At 42.4% G+C, this 16,626-nt stretch overlaps 1 protein-coding gene across 1 annotated transcript; it reads right to left on the minus strand.

The window, feature by feature from the left end:
- Positions 1-506: 506 nt before the first annotated feature.
- On the minus strand, positions 507-15,065 carry POLE4 (DNA polymerase epsilon 4, accessory subunit). The gene is made up of 4 exons (XM_080686481.1): positions 14,636-15,065; positions 13,823-13,907; positions 13,119-13,160; positions 507-3,411 (listed from the first exon to the last, which is right to left on the minus strand). Exons 1-4 carry the CDS (start codon positions 14,843-14,845, stop codon positions 3,398-3,400), a joined length of 351 nt encoding a protein of 116 aa, XP_080542607.1. The 5' UTR covers positions 14,846-15,065; the 3' UTR covers positions 507-3,397.
- Positions 15,066-16,626: the final 1,561 nt, after the last annotated feature.

A 16,626-nucleotide genomic window follows, 5' to 3' on the forward strand; every position in this document is an offset into this window, starting at 1 on the left:
GAATTGCCGAAAGATATAGGAATCAGACCCACTGTGACTGCACAACTCAACACTACGTGCCCAGCATGATATTGAGGACTTTACTAGCGTTATTGTGACCTTCACAATGACTCTATGGAGTAGTGACCATTATCACCAAGGCTTAGAAATGTTAGTGTGCACAGTCCCCCAGTTAAGAATTGCAAAGATGAGATGTTGTGGTTGAGACTTCTAGATGTCCATCAAAATGTATCATCTGGCCATAATAAGAGGGTACATGATCCCCTAGCCAGAAACAGTATTTCCTCACTGACCTTGCAACTAGAACTGGCAAGTAGGCTAAGTAGGAATCAATGGGATTTGAACTGAAGTAATGTGTGCACCTTCTGAGTCCTCTCCAACTTCAAAGGCAAGACCCTGGACCTACTCACACATTCTTTCCCCTTCCTGTGAATTGGAACTGAACTTGGAGATCATTCAGCTTGTGTCTAAGTTGTTCTGTCAAATACAGTAACCACTAGACATCTCTGGATCAAATTAAGTATAATTTAAAAGTCAGTTCCTCAGTCACAATAGCCACATTTCAACTTCTCAACAGCCACACGTGGCTGGCAGCTACCACATTGTAGCACACGGATGTAGAACATTTCCTTCATCACAGGAAGTTCTATTGGACAGTACATACAGGGAATGACAAAGCAATTAAGATGAAAGGAGCCTGGATCCCAGAATGACCCCGTGGAGCACAGCAACTCTGCTAGTCTAGTCCATGAATTGTTACATGGAGGAGAAATGAATTTCTACTTTATTTAAGCCAGTATGTTTTGTGGTATATTTGTTTTAGCAAATTAGCCTTTACCCTAATACAGAAAACCAGGAATGTCATTGCCAGGCAATTCAGCATAATAGCCAGTGAGTGGTGGTGCTTTCTCATTCCCCCCATGGTTTCCACTGCCTGGAGATTGGACTTTCGTGTTTTGAGTTTTATATACCTGGCCCATGATGTCCTACACCTTTGGCCTGATCACCTTCTCCTGACTTTACAGCTTCTCCTTCCTCCCTCATCTGACACACTGAATATTTATGGAATTTTATAAATATGGGTATAATGCAGCTAGCAGATTCTCCTAAATATAAACATGCCTCAGTCCCCCCCGCCCCCCATATCATTTCCTGTTGTAAATTTTCTTGTATTTTCTGGCTATACACTATTTTCCAAGAACATATCCCTTGCTTGGCAAGAAAGTAATCTATAATATGGAATAACTCTCACAGTGACTGAAATACTTCCAGTGCATATGGCCACCACATCCTCATCTCCCTTTAATGATGTAATGTGGATAGACAACCCAGAGCTGGAAATGACCCTATTCATTCATGAAGAGAAATCGCTGTCACGGTGAATGGAAATAGTCCAACTCCCCATGATCAGCCCTTCCTCTCCCTGAAGCAGAGCTACATGGGAAGCCAGGTGAGCATCAAACGACTGCCTAGCAAAGGTGGGCTCAGAACAAAGGGAGTTATGATCCCAGTGTTTGAAGGCACTGATATGTCTGGCCAATGGGACCAAAGTAGTCAGAGGCACTGGCTAAGGCTCAGGCTACCTACCAAGTGGGCAATGGTGTTTCTGGGACCCCTTTCTCACTTTCAGGATTGACCAGTGCCCCATGCTGACACATTCTAGATAGATTTTATCAAGTCTAAGTGTACTCGACTTTAAGGTTCCACTTTCAGGGGACAATCTTCCTACCTCTTATTTCCAAATTCTTGGGGAGAGCCCACCACAGCTTATATACTGGAGTATATTATTATGAGCAAAGGGCTTTAAGCATGGTATTCTGAGCAGAGCCTCATACCGGTTTCCTTTGCACGGCACGAAATCTTCCAAGTAGGGACAACACACTGAGGTTCGGACACCCTGCATGAAACAGAAGTAAACACTGTGTATTGCGCTCAATACAATGGTTGGAGAGTTTCTGGGAGGCATCTGAGGCAAAATCCACAGAAAGTTTGCCATTTCTTAGAAAACTCAAGAGGAAATTCCTGAAATTGTCACAGCCTTCCCTGATTTGTCAGAAGAGAGCACTTCTACCAAGTGGTGCCCTAAGGATGACTACTTCGCCAAGGCTTGGGGAGCCAGCCTCTCTCTGCAGGACTGAGTGCAGTTCGGACTTATTTATAGGACACTGAATAGCTCAGTGGCTGCAGGGGCTGGGCACTGTCTTTGCAACTTTGTTGTAAATCTAGTATTATTCTAAAATAAAGTTTATTTACAAAACGTTACAGGATTGAGTATCTGCATTTTTCTAGGGAGATCTATGAACTTTGTATCATGGACCCAAGATCCAAAAATATTTAAGACCCACTGTCCAAGGCTTCCTGCGCTTTCCTTAACCACTACTTCCTACATAGTCTGCCTCCTTCCTGCTGTCACCCACACCTTCCCCTCAAAAAACAAAACAAAATTTAGCCAGGGACTAGGGGAGGGGAGAGTGGGAAATTACCATTTAATGGGTACAGAGTTTCAGTTTAGGAAGATGGAAAATGTTCTGGAGATGGATAATGGTGTACAACACTGTGAATATGCTTATGCCACAAAACTGTACACTTAAAAATGGCTTAAATGGCAAATTTTATGTAATAGATATTTAACAATTAAAAAATAAAAATAAAGGAACTGCTACTGATATATGCTATCACATAGATAAAACTTGAAAATATTATCTACATGAAAGAAGCCAGGCACAAAATACCACATATTATGATTCCACTGAGATGAAAATGTTCTAGAAGGTGGTGACAGTTGTACATATCTGTAAATACACTAAAAAGTATTGAAATACATACTTTCAAATGGTATGTGAATTATATCTTAACAAAGCTGTTAAAAATTTGAATTCATTTTAAATCTAGCATCACATTTATTTGGACTTATGAAGACCTTAAGTGGTATCCAGCAAATTCTGGAAACAGATTCTGGTGACATGCTGGAAAAGTAAGAACAAATAAATGAAAAGACTGAGATTTAGAACGGCTGGCAGAGATGATCAAGAAGGTCTGTGACTGGGCATGGCAGCTCTCCAGTCAAGGTGGGAGAACCAAGGCAAGAATATGAAACACACTAGCTTAAAGTTGATCAGATACCTTTATTCTGGTCCCTGCATTCATTAAGCAACCAATATAAATCATTTTCTTTGTCTCTGCCTCAAGCAGCAGCAGCTGCATCCAGACAGAAATGGAAGACACAGCCATGGAAGACCTTGTAGAGAAAAACTAGCAGGTTATTCTGGCTTAGGTAAAGTTAGAGCAGGAAAATGTATAGTGCAACTTTCCAAGGACTCTGTTCTTCAACGCTGAGGCCTGCAGAGGGCTAGCTGAAGGATGCAGGTGAAGGCTTACAAAATTTCCAGCTCAGTAATCAATCCAAAGTACCTAAAAAGACAAAGAACAATGTATCAAGCAAGGTGCCTCAAGAGCTGGGTGAGCATAACAAACTGGGCAAGGTTAAAGTGGAAGCTGCTCTGGTGCTGGCAGTTCTCTAAAACCAAAATATTTGTTTCGAAGAATAGCCATCTAAAAGATCCTCAGGGGAAAAACAGTCAGTACAGAGGGTGGGCAGTTGGGAATTAAGCATACTTGTCTGAAGAGTTAGAATAGAGTTGGCAAAGGCCTAGGAAGTTATTGTGTTAGTTAGCGAGCACTTATGAAGACCATACAAGGGGAGATACAAAATACATGAGATAAAGCAAAGAGTTTATAATTTTTGAGAAAGTTTCTGTTCAAAATGGGATACTGAGCTCACAAGTTTCTATGTTCTATGCTCTCCTACCTAAGATTCCATTCAAAAGGAAAAAAAGCTTTAAAAAGACATAAATCACCTGGCAAGCATGGCTCCGTGGTTGAGCATTGACCTATGAACCAGGAGGTCATGGTTTGATTCCTGGTCAGGACACATGCCTGGGTTTTGGGCTCAATCCCTAGTAGGGAGGCAGCCAATCAATGATTCTCTCTCATCACTGATGTTTCTATTTCTCTCTTCCTCTCCCTTCCTCTCTGAAATCAATAAAAATATATTTATAAAAAAAGACATAAATCTACAACAAAGAATTGGGGGGGGGGGTCTATCAACAGTTAAGAGATTTCAACAAAAAGTTAGTTGAGTATCAGAAATCTGACTTAAGTGTATTTATCAATAATGTAGAGGAAAAATGTACCTAGAATGAACACAGAAGGAGCTGCAGCAGAGGCAGGAGCCCATCTGCCTAGGAGACCCATGGGGAGGCTGCAGACTTAGACACCAGGAATGGTGGAGACAGAAACAGCTGACTCCGTCTCCCCACAACCCTCCCTGAATGCAGCACTACCAGAAAACAAGACTATAAACCTAACTTGGCAGGAAAGTATCAGAGCTTTTAAAGGGCCAAAGGAATTATCTGGAAAACTAGTCAGCTCCCCACAGTAAAGCTCTCTGCATTCTGGCCTTTGGGGGATACCACCATAACATCTAAAGAAAATTGCCAAGCAAAAGACAGACAGACAGACACACACACACACACACACACACACACACACACACACACACACACACACTTTCCAACAGCCTTCTTATTCCTTCATTTTAAGATAGAATGAAAATTACCAGGCATGTGAAGAAATCCTACACAGTGAGAGACCACAATTTACTTTTTTTTAAAAAAAAGTGAGAATGCAAATTACTGCTAAGACCAACTGATAAAGCTGATTAAAATATTTTTTTAAAAAAAACTAGGCTTTGAAGAGGCTTCAAGAAAAGGCAAATCCAATATGCTGAAAAGGCAAGAACACAAAGTAAACCCAGCCTTCAAAGCTGCTTTCACCCTGAAGGCATTTGCCAATCCAAAACACGGAACTGAGATGATTTTGGCAAGCTCAGTGAACCAAGATTCAAATCCCAGAAGGTCTGATAACCTGACCCTCCCCCCTCACCCCCACCACACACACACACATACACACTGTTTAACGCTGGAGTCCCAAATGGTTAAACTCTCAAGTAAGGCAAAATCAGAATTAAATCAGCGCCCTCACAGGCCTGCGTCATAATTCATATCACCACAGTGATCCATGCATCCTCAATTCTTGAATTTGGATTAAGGAGATTCTGCTCTGATAAATGCCCCTAGGTGCCTTGCAGAAGCACATGAAAATCTTTGGAGAAAGATTTTCATTATATAGGCCTCAAATTATCCAACAAATAATATTTCAAATCCAATGACCCATGTCTGATATAACTAGGCATATAGAGAAAAAAGACCCTGAGACAGTACCAACAGAAACAGTAGACAAAAAAAAAGAAATACTTCAAAAGGCTTGGGTATTAGATGGGACACAGACTGTAAAACAATTGTGCTTATGTTTAAAGAAATAAAATGCAAGCTTCAAAATACCTGCAGAAAATACAAACAACAAACAGTGACAAAATACATTTAAAAAATAACCAAACAGAATTTGCAGAACTGAAATATATAAAAACTGAAACTAAAAAAAAAAAAAAGTTTAAAGGAGATAAGGTCACTGAAGAGAGAGCAAACTGCAAGGTCAGAAACATTACACAGAATACATCATGCAGAGGCAAAATTATGGCTGAGTTTTAATATCTGTTTAATGGGAATCCAAAAGAAAAAGGAGACAGAGAAAACAAACCAGAGACAATATTTCAACAGTTATTGGCTAAGAATTCTCTAGGACAGATCCACAGATTTAACAACTCTTAGCATACCACATTAGAAATCTACACCTAGATACATCAAAGTGAAACTACAGCAATATCAAAGATAAAGAGAACATCTCAAAAGCATACAGAAAAAATAATAGAATAACAAGTAATTCTTCAATGGAAACCAAAAAAAGTAGAATGATAGCTTCAATGTGCTAAAAGAAAAAAGAAAAAGGCAGCTACCAGAAGACCCAATCTAAAGGAAATTTTAAAGGATTTACTTCAGAAAGAAAGAAAATGATCACAAATGGAAGATCAGAAATATAGAACGGAAAGAAGAGCAAAGACAGTAGTAAGTATATCGATAAATTTATATATCATTGACTGAATCGTTGCAATACAACAATGATAATGCCTAATGTGAACCAACAAAGACAAAACAAAAATCCATAACAATAACATGTGTGTCAGAAGAGGGACTTATAAATGGAATTAATGGATTCTAAGATCCCATATTGCTGAGACTGAGGGGAAAGGTACTAAACACTGAAAGCTTTCCCTTTGACATCAAGATGCTTGGCCCACGTGGCTCAGTTAGTTGAATGTTGTCCCATGCACCAAAAGGTCACAGTTCAATTCCCAGTCAGGGCACATGTCCGGTTTGTGGGCTCAATCCCCAGTAAGAGGTATGCATGAGGCAGCCAACTGATGTTTCTCACATCAATGTTTCTCTCTCTCCCTCTCCCTTCTGCTCTCTTTAAAATCAATAAAAGCATATTTTTTAAAAAGATGCTTGCTGTCACTACTACTCAACACTAATGGAGATACTAGCCAGTGCAATATGGCAAGAAAAAAATTTAAAGATAAGAATTTCTAAAAACTTCTCAAAATTATCATTATTGGAAGATATTACTGTGTGATTAAGGAAAGTCAAAAGAATGAACAGATAAATCACTAGAATTAATAAGAGTTGAGCAAGATACTAGGTGCAAAATTAACATATGAAATCAATTATATTTCTATATACTAGCAATGTTTTTTAAGTGACATTTTTAGGAAGATACCACTAACAATAGCATTAAAAATATTAAGTACTTAGGGGAAAACATCTAACAGTATATGTCAAAATTTCTTCAGGTAAAATAAAAAAACTTAATTTTAAAAAATTAAAGATCTAAATAAATGAAAAAATATACCAGGTTCATGGACTAGAAGATTCACTATTGTAAAGATATCATTTCTCCCCCAAAGTAATCTATAAACTCAATGCCATCCATATCAATATCCCTTTTTGTGAAATTTGACACGCAGATTCTAAAATGTACATGAAAATGCAAAGAATCAAAAACAGCCAAAACACTCAAAGAACAAGGTGGGAAGATTTGCTCTCTTGGATAAAGCTCCTATAACCGAGACAGTGTGGTACTGACATGGAAATAGACACACAGATCAATGAGAGAATAAAAAGCCCAGAAACAGCCTTGATTGATAACAAAGATAGAACTACAGAGAAAATGATATGGACAAGTAGATAGCCAAACAAGAAGGGAGGAAAACAAAAAGAAAAAAAGCTGGATGCCTGCCTTAAACCAATAGATAAAAAGTCAATTCTAGTTTTATGAAAGACTAGAGGCCCGGTGCACAAGATTCGTGCACTGAGGTGGGGGCCTCCCTCAGCCCAGTCTGCGCCCACTAGCAGTTCAAGACCCCTTAGGGGATGTCCGCCAGCTGGCAGTCACACATCCCTCTCGCAGTCTGGGGCTCTCGCAGTCTGGGACCCCTCGGCTACAGAGGTGGGAGAGGCTCCCGCCATTGCCACTGTGCTCACCAGCCTTGAGCCGGGCTTCTGGCTGAGTAGTGCTCCCCCTGTGGGAGTGCACTGACCACCGAGGGCAGCTCCTGCGTTGAGCTCCTGTCTTTTAATAAAAAAGACAAAATATTCAGAAGAAAAATAGAACAACCCCCCAACAAAAAAATGAATATTCATATGGAAAGATGCTCAACGTCACTAGTAATGAGGACAAATTAAAACCACAATGCAATTTCATTACATTCCTACCAGATTGACAAAAATTAAAAATTCTGATAATACGCGGTGCTGGTAAGAATAAAGAGCAATGAGAATTACCAGAGAGAGAAACCAAGATAGCGGCATAGGTAAACACCTAAACTGCTGCCTCGCACAACAATATCAAAACTACAACTAAAAGACAAAACGGACACCATCCAGAACCACAGGAAAGCTGGCTGAGTGGAAATTCTACAACTAGAAGGAAAGAGGAAAGCACATTGAGACTCAGAGGAGCTGCAAAAGGCTGAGGTACGGAGACACGCACGCGCAGAGAGGACGGGTGGCTGAGCGCATGGGCAGCTGAGTGCACGGGCGGCTGAGTGCCTGGCTGGCTTTCTCAAGCGGGAGGGAGACGGAAGCTCCCAACTGCGCTGAACTCCAGTCCCGGGCAAGACTCTGAGAACCCAGACTCATTTGGGGGGAATCTGGACTGTCAGGAAAAGAGAAAGCACACTGAGACTCAGGGGAGCTGCGGAAGGCAGAGGTCTGGAGGCGCGCGCATGCATAGAGGACTGACTGCTGAGTGCACGGGCGGCTGAGTGCACGGCTGGCTTTCTAAAGCGGGAGGGAGACGGAAGCTCCAACTGCACTGAACTCCAGTTCTGGGCGAGTTTCTGGGAACCCAGACTCATTCGGGGAGAAACTGGACTGTCTGGCAGCGGGCGAAACTCGAGGGCAGCTTTCTCTCAGAGGTGCTTGCAGCAATTACCGATTACCAAGGGACACTGAGACCCAGGGGCCTCATAGGGCAGGGCTGACGGGAAGCCAAGGCTGTCTGCTCCACCCTGAGACTCCGCCCCATCCAAGCTGAGCACAGAGGCTTTTGCAATTTTGCAAGTCCTGTCTCATAAGGGTGTCCCAGCACAGAAGTTCTCCCAGCGTAGACACAGCTGATCCTCACAGCCAACTGGCCTGGAGGTCAATTCCTCCCAGTGATACCAACAACAATCAAGACTTAACTACAACAAGGCTGTACACACAGTCCACAAAGGGATGCACCAAAAGTGTCCACCTCAGGTAACTGGAGAGGCTGAGCCACTGGGCCCTATAGGACACCTACCACACAAAGCTACTCTACCAACTCAGGGAAGCAGCGAAAATGCGGAGACAAAGAAACAGATCATAAATGAAAGAAATGGAGGAAAGCAAACGACTGGATATAGAGTTCAAAACCATGGTTATAAGGTTTTTCAAGAATTTTCTAGAAAAGGCCAATAAATTTAGCGAGACCCTCGAGGATACGAAAAAGGACCAACTAGAAATTAAACATACACTGACTGAAATAAAAAAATATTATACAGAGACCTAACAGCAGACTAGAGGATTGCAAGAATCAAGTCAAAGATCTGAAATACAAAGAAGCAAAAAACACTCAACCGAAAAAGCAAAAAGAAAAAAGAATCCAAAAATTTGAAGACAGTGTAAGGAGCCTCTGGGACAACCTCAAGCGTACCAACATGCGAATTATGGGGGTGCCAGAAGAAGAGAGAGAGCAAGATACTAAAAACCTATTTGAAGAAATAATGACTGAAAACTTCCCCCACCTGGTGAAAGAATTAAGACTTACAAGTCCAGGAAGCGCACAGAACCCCAAACAAAAGGAATCCAAAGAGGACCACACCAAGACACATCATAATTAAAATGCCAAGAGCAAAAGACAAAGAGAGAATATTAAAAGCAGCAAGAGAAAAACAGTTAGTTACCTACAAGGGAGCACCCATACGACTGTCAGCTGATTTCTCAACAGAAACTATGCAGGCCAGACGGGAGTGGCAAGAAATATTCAAAGTGATGAATAGCAAGAACCTACAACCAAGATTACTCTACCCAGCAAAGCTATCATTCAGAATTGAAGGGCAGATAAAGAGCTTCACAGATAAGAAAAAACTAAAGGAGTTCATCAACACCAAACCAGTATTATATGAAATGCTGAAAGGTATTCTTTAAGAAGAGGAAGAAGAAGAAAAAGGTAAAGATAAAAATTATGAACAACAAATACGTGTCTATCAACAAGTGAATCTAAAAATCAAGTGAATAAAAAATCTGATGAACAGAATAAACTGGTGAATATAACAGAATCAGGGGCATAGAAAGGGAGTGGACTGACTGGACAAAAATCGTACACCTATGGATGAGGACAGTGTGGGGGAGGTAAGGGCAGAGGGTGGGGTGGGAACCGGGTGGAGGGGAGCTATGGGGGGAAAAAGAGGAACAATTGTAATAATCTGAACAATGAAGATTAAATAAAAAAAAGAGAATTATCATATACTACTGGTACAAATGTGAATGAGGTAATACAGGAAGTTCAGCAATACCTACAAAAGGGAGATACACATATCCTATGTCCCAGGAATTTTATACATACACATACACATACATACCCAGAGAAACACATGTAAGAATATTCATAACAAACTGTTAATAGCACACACCAAAAAAAGGCTATCCAAATATTGACATTAAAATGGTTCCATTGTGGTATTGTCACATAATGGCATGCCATACAACAAAGAAAATGAAAAAACTAGATATATGTGTAACCACAAAGATGAATCTCATAAATGAATTAACCTAAAGAAAACAGCTATGAAACGGATGCTGACGAATGAATACGTACAGTTTAGTTCTATTTGTACAAAGTTCAAAAAAAATACAAAATTAAATCCTCATATTTACAGATGCATTCTTATGTGGTAAAATTATAAAGAAAATCAAGTAAGTAATAAGCAAAAAGGCAGGAAACAGTTATGTCAGGACAGGGCACAGGAAGGAATATGATGAAGAAATATACATGGAGCTTCTGGGGGCTGACAATAGTCTATCTCTTTGCCTAGTTGGTGGTTACAATATTGTTTATTATTTACTGTCTTTACATTTGTTCACATTGTACTTCATAAGGAAAAACTTACTAGAACATACATATATACATTTATTTGCATAAAATATCCAGAAGATTACAGAGCCTGATAACAGTGACCTGCAGGGAAGGGACCTATATGAAGTATTAAGGAACAGAAAGGGTATACAGGAAGACTATTCACAGTACCGTTTTCAATTTCTACACTCAACCTACAGATAAAGCCTGGAAGACTTAATTCTGACAATATAAACGTCATCAGCCTCAACAATGTCAGAGAATAAGTGTAGGTGACACAAAGCAAGAGCTAGAAGTGGGCTAAAAGCAGGAAAGGAAAAGTGCAGTGACAGTCATACTTTACAGTGTGGAGACAAGAAATATGTTGAAAGTTGGGTACAACAAAAAAGAGACACTTTGGTGTGTTATATAAACTGTAAAGGTAACAAAGGAACTGAAAATAATGATACAACTACCAAAAAAAAAAAAAAAAAAAAAGGAAGGCCTAGTTGGTTTGGCTCAGTGGATAGAGTGTGAGCCTGCGGACTTAAGGGTCCTGGGTTCAATTCCCAGTGGAGGGCGAGCAGGAGATAGCTGATCAATGATTCTCTCTCATCATTGATGTTTCTATCTCTCTCTCTCCCTCTCCCTTCCTCTCTGAAATCAATAAAAATATATTTTTTTAAAAAAAAGGAGGAAGGGATTTATGGGGCAGTATAGGTTAGCCAAAACTTCATTTATCGTAGCAGGAATTAATAACATCTGCAGTTGATGAATCAAGGAGTAAGCATATTATTTAGAAATATGAGTAACCACCTGAAAGCTAAAAACAGAAGCAAAAGGGTGAGAGGCAACAGCTGCATTTCACTATAGCTATTAGGTAACTGATTTTTTTGTTGTTGTTAATCCTCACCTGAGGATATTTTTCCATTGATTTTTAGAAAAAGTGGAAGGGAGAGAGAGAGACAGAGAGAAACATTGATGTGAGAGAGACACATCAATTGATTACCTTCTGCACGCACCCTGACCAGGGCCGGGGAACCTGCAACCAAAGCACATGCCTTTGACCAGAATTGAACCCAGGACCCTTCAGTTCAAGGGCCGACGCTCTATCCACTCATCCAAACCAGCTAGGGCACTATTTGATTTTTAAGCACGAATATATATTGCCTTGATTAAAAAAAGAAAAAGGTAATTTTCTACTTAGAATATACACTTCTAAGGACATAAGAACATTTATTTTAACAGGTACAAAATAATATAATATTGACTAAATCCATAGAGGCTAAAATGGTCAAAATTCTGATATATTAATGTAATATAACAGAGGATTCAATTACTGATATTATTCTATTGGAAGTGAAAATGAACACATCTACTACTCAATAAATGGCATTTACTAAAAATCCAAGCTAAGGTGCCTCACTCGCGCAGTTGGTAGCACGTCTTTCTCATAAAAGTCCAAGCTAAGCACTATGCCATGGAAGAGGGTGGGAGGAAAACTGCATTAAGATCTCTCCACTTCCATTCCTGGCACGCTCCAATTAACTTACTATCCACAGGGCACTGGTGTTATATCTTTAAAATGCAAATCTGAAGAGCTGGTAATTAAAAATGAGCAGGTAAAGTAGGGGCCCAATATTTTTGATTGGAAGACTAATAGGAAGTCAGTCACAAGAAGTTGCCTGCCTTAGGTAGGTAGCTAGCAAGTTATTTTTAAGAATAATGAGTACATGAACAGAGAGGCTTAAGAAAATGCTATAAATTAAGAAGATACTTGAAGCTGGTCATGGAAATTTATCTTTAAAGACATTTAATAGAACATCTCAAAAGGGCCAGAAGCTTAGGTTGATATAAAAATGCAAAAGAAAGGTGTAAATATAATGAAATAAATACATCAAGAAAAGATTTTGGATGGTAAGAAGGCTTGAAGGAGGTAATGAGAATACCTTTGTATAGTGAAGTCAGAAATAGTTCTGAAAGAAGGTAGCTGAAATGAGATATTTCATATATTTGCTATTTCAATTACAAGATTTAGTTAGTAAACCTGAGTTCATCTAAAATTCCTAAGAACAGATACATGTAAGTATAGAATCTCTCAAGGCAGCAAAATAATCACTTAACACAGATTGTTGAAGAAAAAAAGGAGCAAGAAGTACCCTTTAAATGTTGGCAATTGTTTCTGGTTTCCAGCATTAAGAGGGGAAAGATTTATTTCTAGGGCAAGATCAAAGTGGGAATTAAACTTCAGAATCTACCTACCTCCACTTCGATCTAAATTTCCCATTTCTTTATGATTAGCAATCCTCAGGTAGAAGTTCTAATTTCCCAAGGGAACTGAAATTTCTAAATCTCACCAGATTTATCAAATTAGTTGTTCCTATCTATAGGAAGTAGGGAGAAAGAATTATCCCTACACAAACAAAGAAGAACCATGCATCCATTTTATATAAGGTTTTGAACTCAGATCATTAGCATGGAAGAGACAGCTAGAAATAATTACCCGTTGGTAGAGAACTTACCTTCCAGAAAAGCAAATTCATCCACAGCTTCTATTGCATTATCTGAAACACAAGGTAAAGGGACACCTGACTACCTCTGGTCATTTGGACATCAGCCCCCACAAAAAGCATAACCCACACACTGAAGGAGGCAAGAGGCTTTATGCAAACCAGGGTAATTATAAAATTTGTCCCTTTGCTAACTTGAAATCCATGTCTACTCCACCACCAAATCTTACCTATCAGCTCTCTCTCTACAAGAGTAAGAAAGGCCTGGGCAAATACTGTTAGTAAAGGGAACCTCTTTGCTCTGAGTATCATCAGAGACGAGATTAGCAAGATAGCAGGGAACGTGAAAATACGGTATGTGAAAGCGTGCCCATGTAGGATGGTTACCACCTAGAAAGAAAACTCAGAATCAAATGCCCAGTTTCTAGGGGGAAAAGAAATATCAAACCTGGCACAACATGGCAGAAAAACGTAAAGAGGTCCAGTCAGCTTTGGCAACAGCTAGACTCCTTTCATTCTGTCCCAACAAACATCGCACCAGCCACCCAAAGCATAGAGACTCTAAACGTAGGGCTTTCTGGCACGATGGCAGTCCAACAGAAATCATAGACAGAGACCCTTTGGCACCTCTCATTTTACAGTGATGCCTTCGCAACCACTACGAGGGAAAGCTTCGCCCAGCCTCCTCTGCAGCAGATACCACAGTGACACCCTACCCAAATCTCTCCTCTGGAGGGTTTTCCTCTTTCCTTGTTGAGCACAGCAGTAGGCATCTTTTGCAATAGTCTCCACAAACAGTTCCTGTGAAGCAAACGGGAGAGGTGTACAGTAAGCCCTCACTTAATATTCTGAGTCTTTAGGCGCAACGCCATATAACCAAACCAATGTCACCTTAGACTAAGTGATATAAACAACAGTTGAGCTCCTATGGCACCTCATCCACATTACATGGAAAGGATGTTGAACAGATACGAAGTTGTCTGAGGATCTGCTGTATTCGTGGGTACTGGCACAATTTTTGAGAGCTTCTATTTGTGAGTAGGGGGAGGGGTGGAAGGGGGCTCGGGTGCTTGGGGAGGTCCTCAGGGAAGCTAAAGGTTGCCCTGGACTTCATGAAGGTGTATCCCCCTTTCCCTTTCCCCTTTAGCCCATGACACGTCTCTCCTCCCTCATTTGTAAATCCACCCCATTCATTCACTAGAGACTCCTACAAGGTCTGTGGTAGACACTGGAGATGCAAATTAAAGTGGTTGTCCAAGCCGTCAGGATGAGGCAGGTGTAACAAACTAATACTACCGTACACGACCCTTTTACAGTCTTTCCTTCCTACACTCACACCTCCCAATGCGGCCCCAGCACCTCCCACTTCCGGCTCTTCAGTACACCTCGTCGGACCCTCCAGCTCCTCCACCTCCTCCATCCCAACGCCGGCCCACGCCGCCGCTAAGCCCCGCCCCACGCTGTCGCTAAGCCACGCCCCTAGGCAAGCCCCCACCCGCGTCCCAGGGCCCCTCGCGCTCCCGCCGCACCGCGGCTCGTGCCAGAATGAAGATGGCTTCCTGTCCCGCGAGCGTCACATCAGGGTCCGCCTTAACCAAGGCCTTCACTCGCGCCAGAGGCAGCCTGGAGAGACGGGCCCCGGACGCACTCGTCGGAGCTTGCGGCTGCGGGGCCGCTGCCTCCCCACTGGACCCCTCCTCTTCGCGGGGCGTCCCGCTTCCTGCAGCGGCCGCCGCCATCCGGCCCGTAGCGTGCTGCGCGCGGCCCCCGCCTGTGCGCGCGCAGGCAGCGCCAGTCCCTTTCCCGTGCGCGCTGCAGGCCACGCCCTCTGTGGGCGCGGGGCCCCGCCCCTCGCGGAGCCCCGCGCTCCGACTAGGAATTTGCCCCGTTTTGTGGTGGGTTAATGTAGGTCCTGCTGCTTCTCGCTGCCACTGGACTGTAGTGACCTCCTTTTCGGTTCCGGGTGACCCTCCGGTGCCGTCCGGCCTAGTTGAGCCCGGACACCGCCCCTTGTTTGGTGAATATTGTGGCTGGGAGGTGCTGGTGCCGGGACAAGCGCTCAGCTCAGGAGAAACCCAGACCCGGCCCGCTAGAGTCTTGGTCAGGTCAACGCAGATCGCTACCCAAGGCTGGAAAGGGCAAGTGCCCCGAGGGAGGCCTGGACGTTTCCCCAGAGGGCCCAGCCCGCCGGGAAGAGAAGAGGGAGCGAAATTTGGACCAGCTTCAGAGAGAATTAGATGCTCTTGAGGTAGGGGTAGGTCTTAGACGGGCAGAAACCACAAGAAAAAAGTATACAGGCTAGAAAACATGACGTGGCGATCACAAGGCATCCACATTTATTCAGTCATGACTAGCATCACAGCATTGCTTCTCAAACTTTGTTCACAGGATCCCTTTTTACTCTCAAAATGTATTGACAACCCCAAAGAGCAATAGGTTAATATTGATATTTATTGTATTAGAAATTAAAACAACGTTAAAATATTCATTTAAAATAACTATATGTTACATGTTAACATAAATAACATTTTTATGATAAGTAACTTCTTTTAAAAAAGAAAAGTTTAAGGTTTCATAGACACTAGATTCTTCTGCTTCTGTATGTTAACATCATTTTTCATGTAGATCTGGAAAACACTCCCATCTTCTTGAGGGAATGAGAATGAAAAGAGCAAATAACCTTTTCCTATCCTCCTATCTAATAAAAGAGTAATATGCAAATTGACTGTACCTCTGCTATACCCACAAGCCACGCCCACCAGCCAATCAGGAGGGAATATGCAAATAAACCAAACCAAGATGGCTCTGGCCACAGAGAGCAGGAGGGAGGCTTGGGTTCCCCCGGCAATGGAGGAAGCCAAGCTTTCCGCCTGCCCTTGCCGGCCTAGGCCTCCACTCAAGGCTACAAAGTTTCAATGATAGAAGATACATAAACCCAAACAGAAATGGCGGCAGCCATGGAGCTGGAAAGAGCAGGAGGCTAGGGTTGCCCGCGGCAATGGAGGAAGCCAAGCTTCTGCACCCTGGCTGGCCCAGGCCTCCGCTTAAGGCTACAAAGTTTCAATTGTAGAAGATAAGTAAACCCCAGATACCAGGGCCTCTGCTTGGGTTGCCAGGGGGCGTGGCCGGCCTGCAAACCACCATAGGCCCCTCGCCCAGGCCGCCACGCGCCCCAAGGGAACCCCCACCCTGATCCAGGACACCCTTCAGGGCAAACCAGCTGGCCCCCACCCATGCACCAGGCCTCTATCCTATCTAATAAAAGAGTAATATGCAGATTGACCATCACTCCAACACACAAGATGGCTGCCCCCTTGTGGTCAAAGATGACTGCCCCTATGTGGACACAAGATGGCCAGCAGGGGAGGGCAGTTGAGGGCAATCAGTCCAGCAGAGGAGGGCAGTTAGGGGTGACCAAGCCAGCAGAGGAGGGAAGTTGGGGCGACCAGGCCTGCAGGGAAAGGCAGTTGGGGGGGACCAGGGCTGCAGGGGAGGTCAGTTAGGGGTGACCAGGCTGGCA

Source organism: Plecotus auritus (assembly GCF_963455305.1).
Source record: "Plecotus auritus genome assembly, chromosome: 8".
Taxonomy (NCBI): domain Eukaryota; kingdom Metazoa; phylum Chordata; class Mammalia; order Chiroptera; family Vespertilionidae; genus Plecotus; species Plecotus auritus.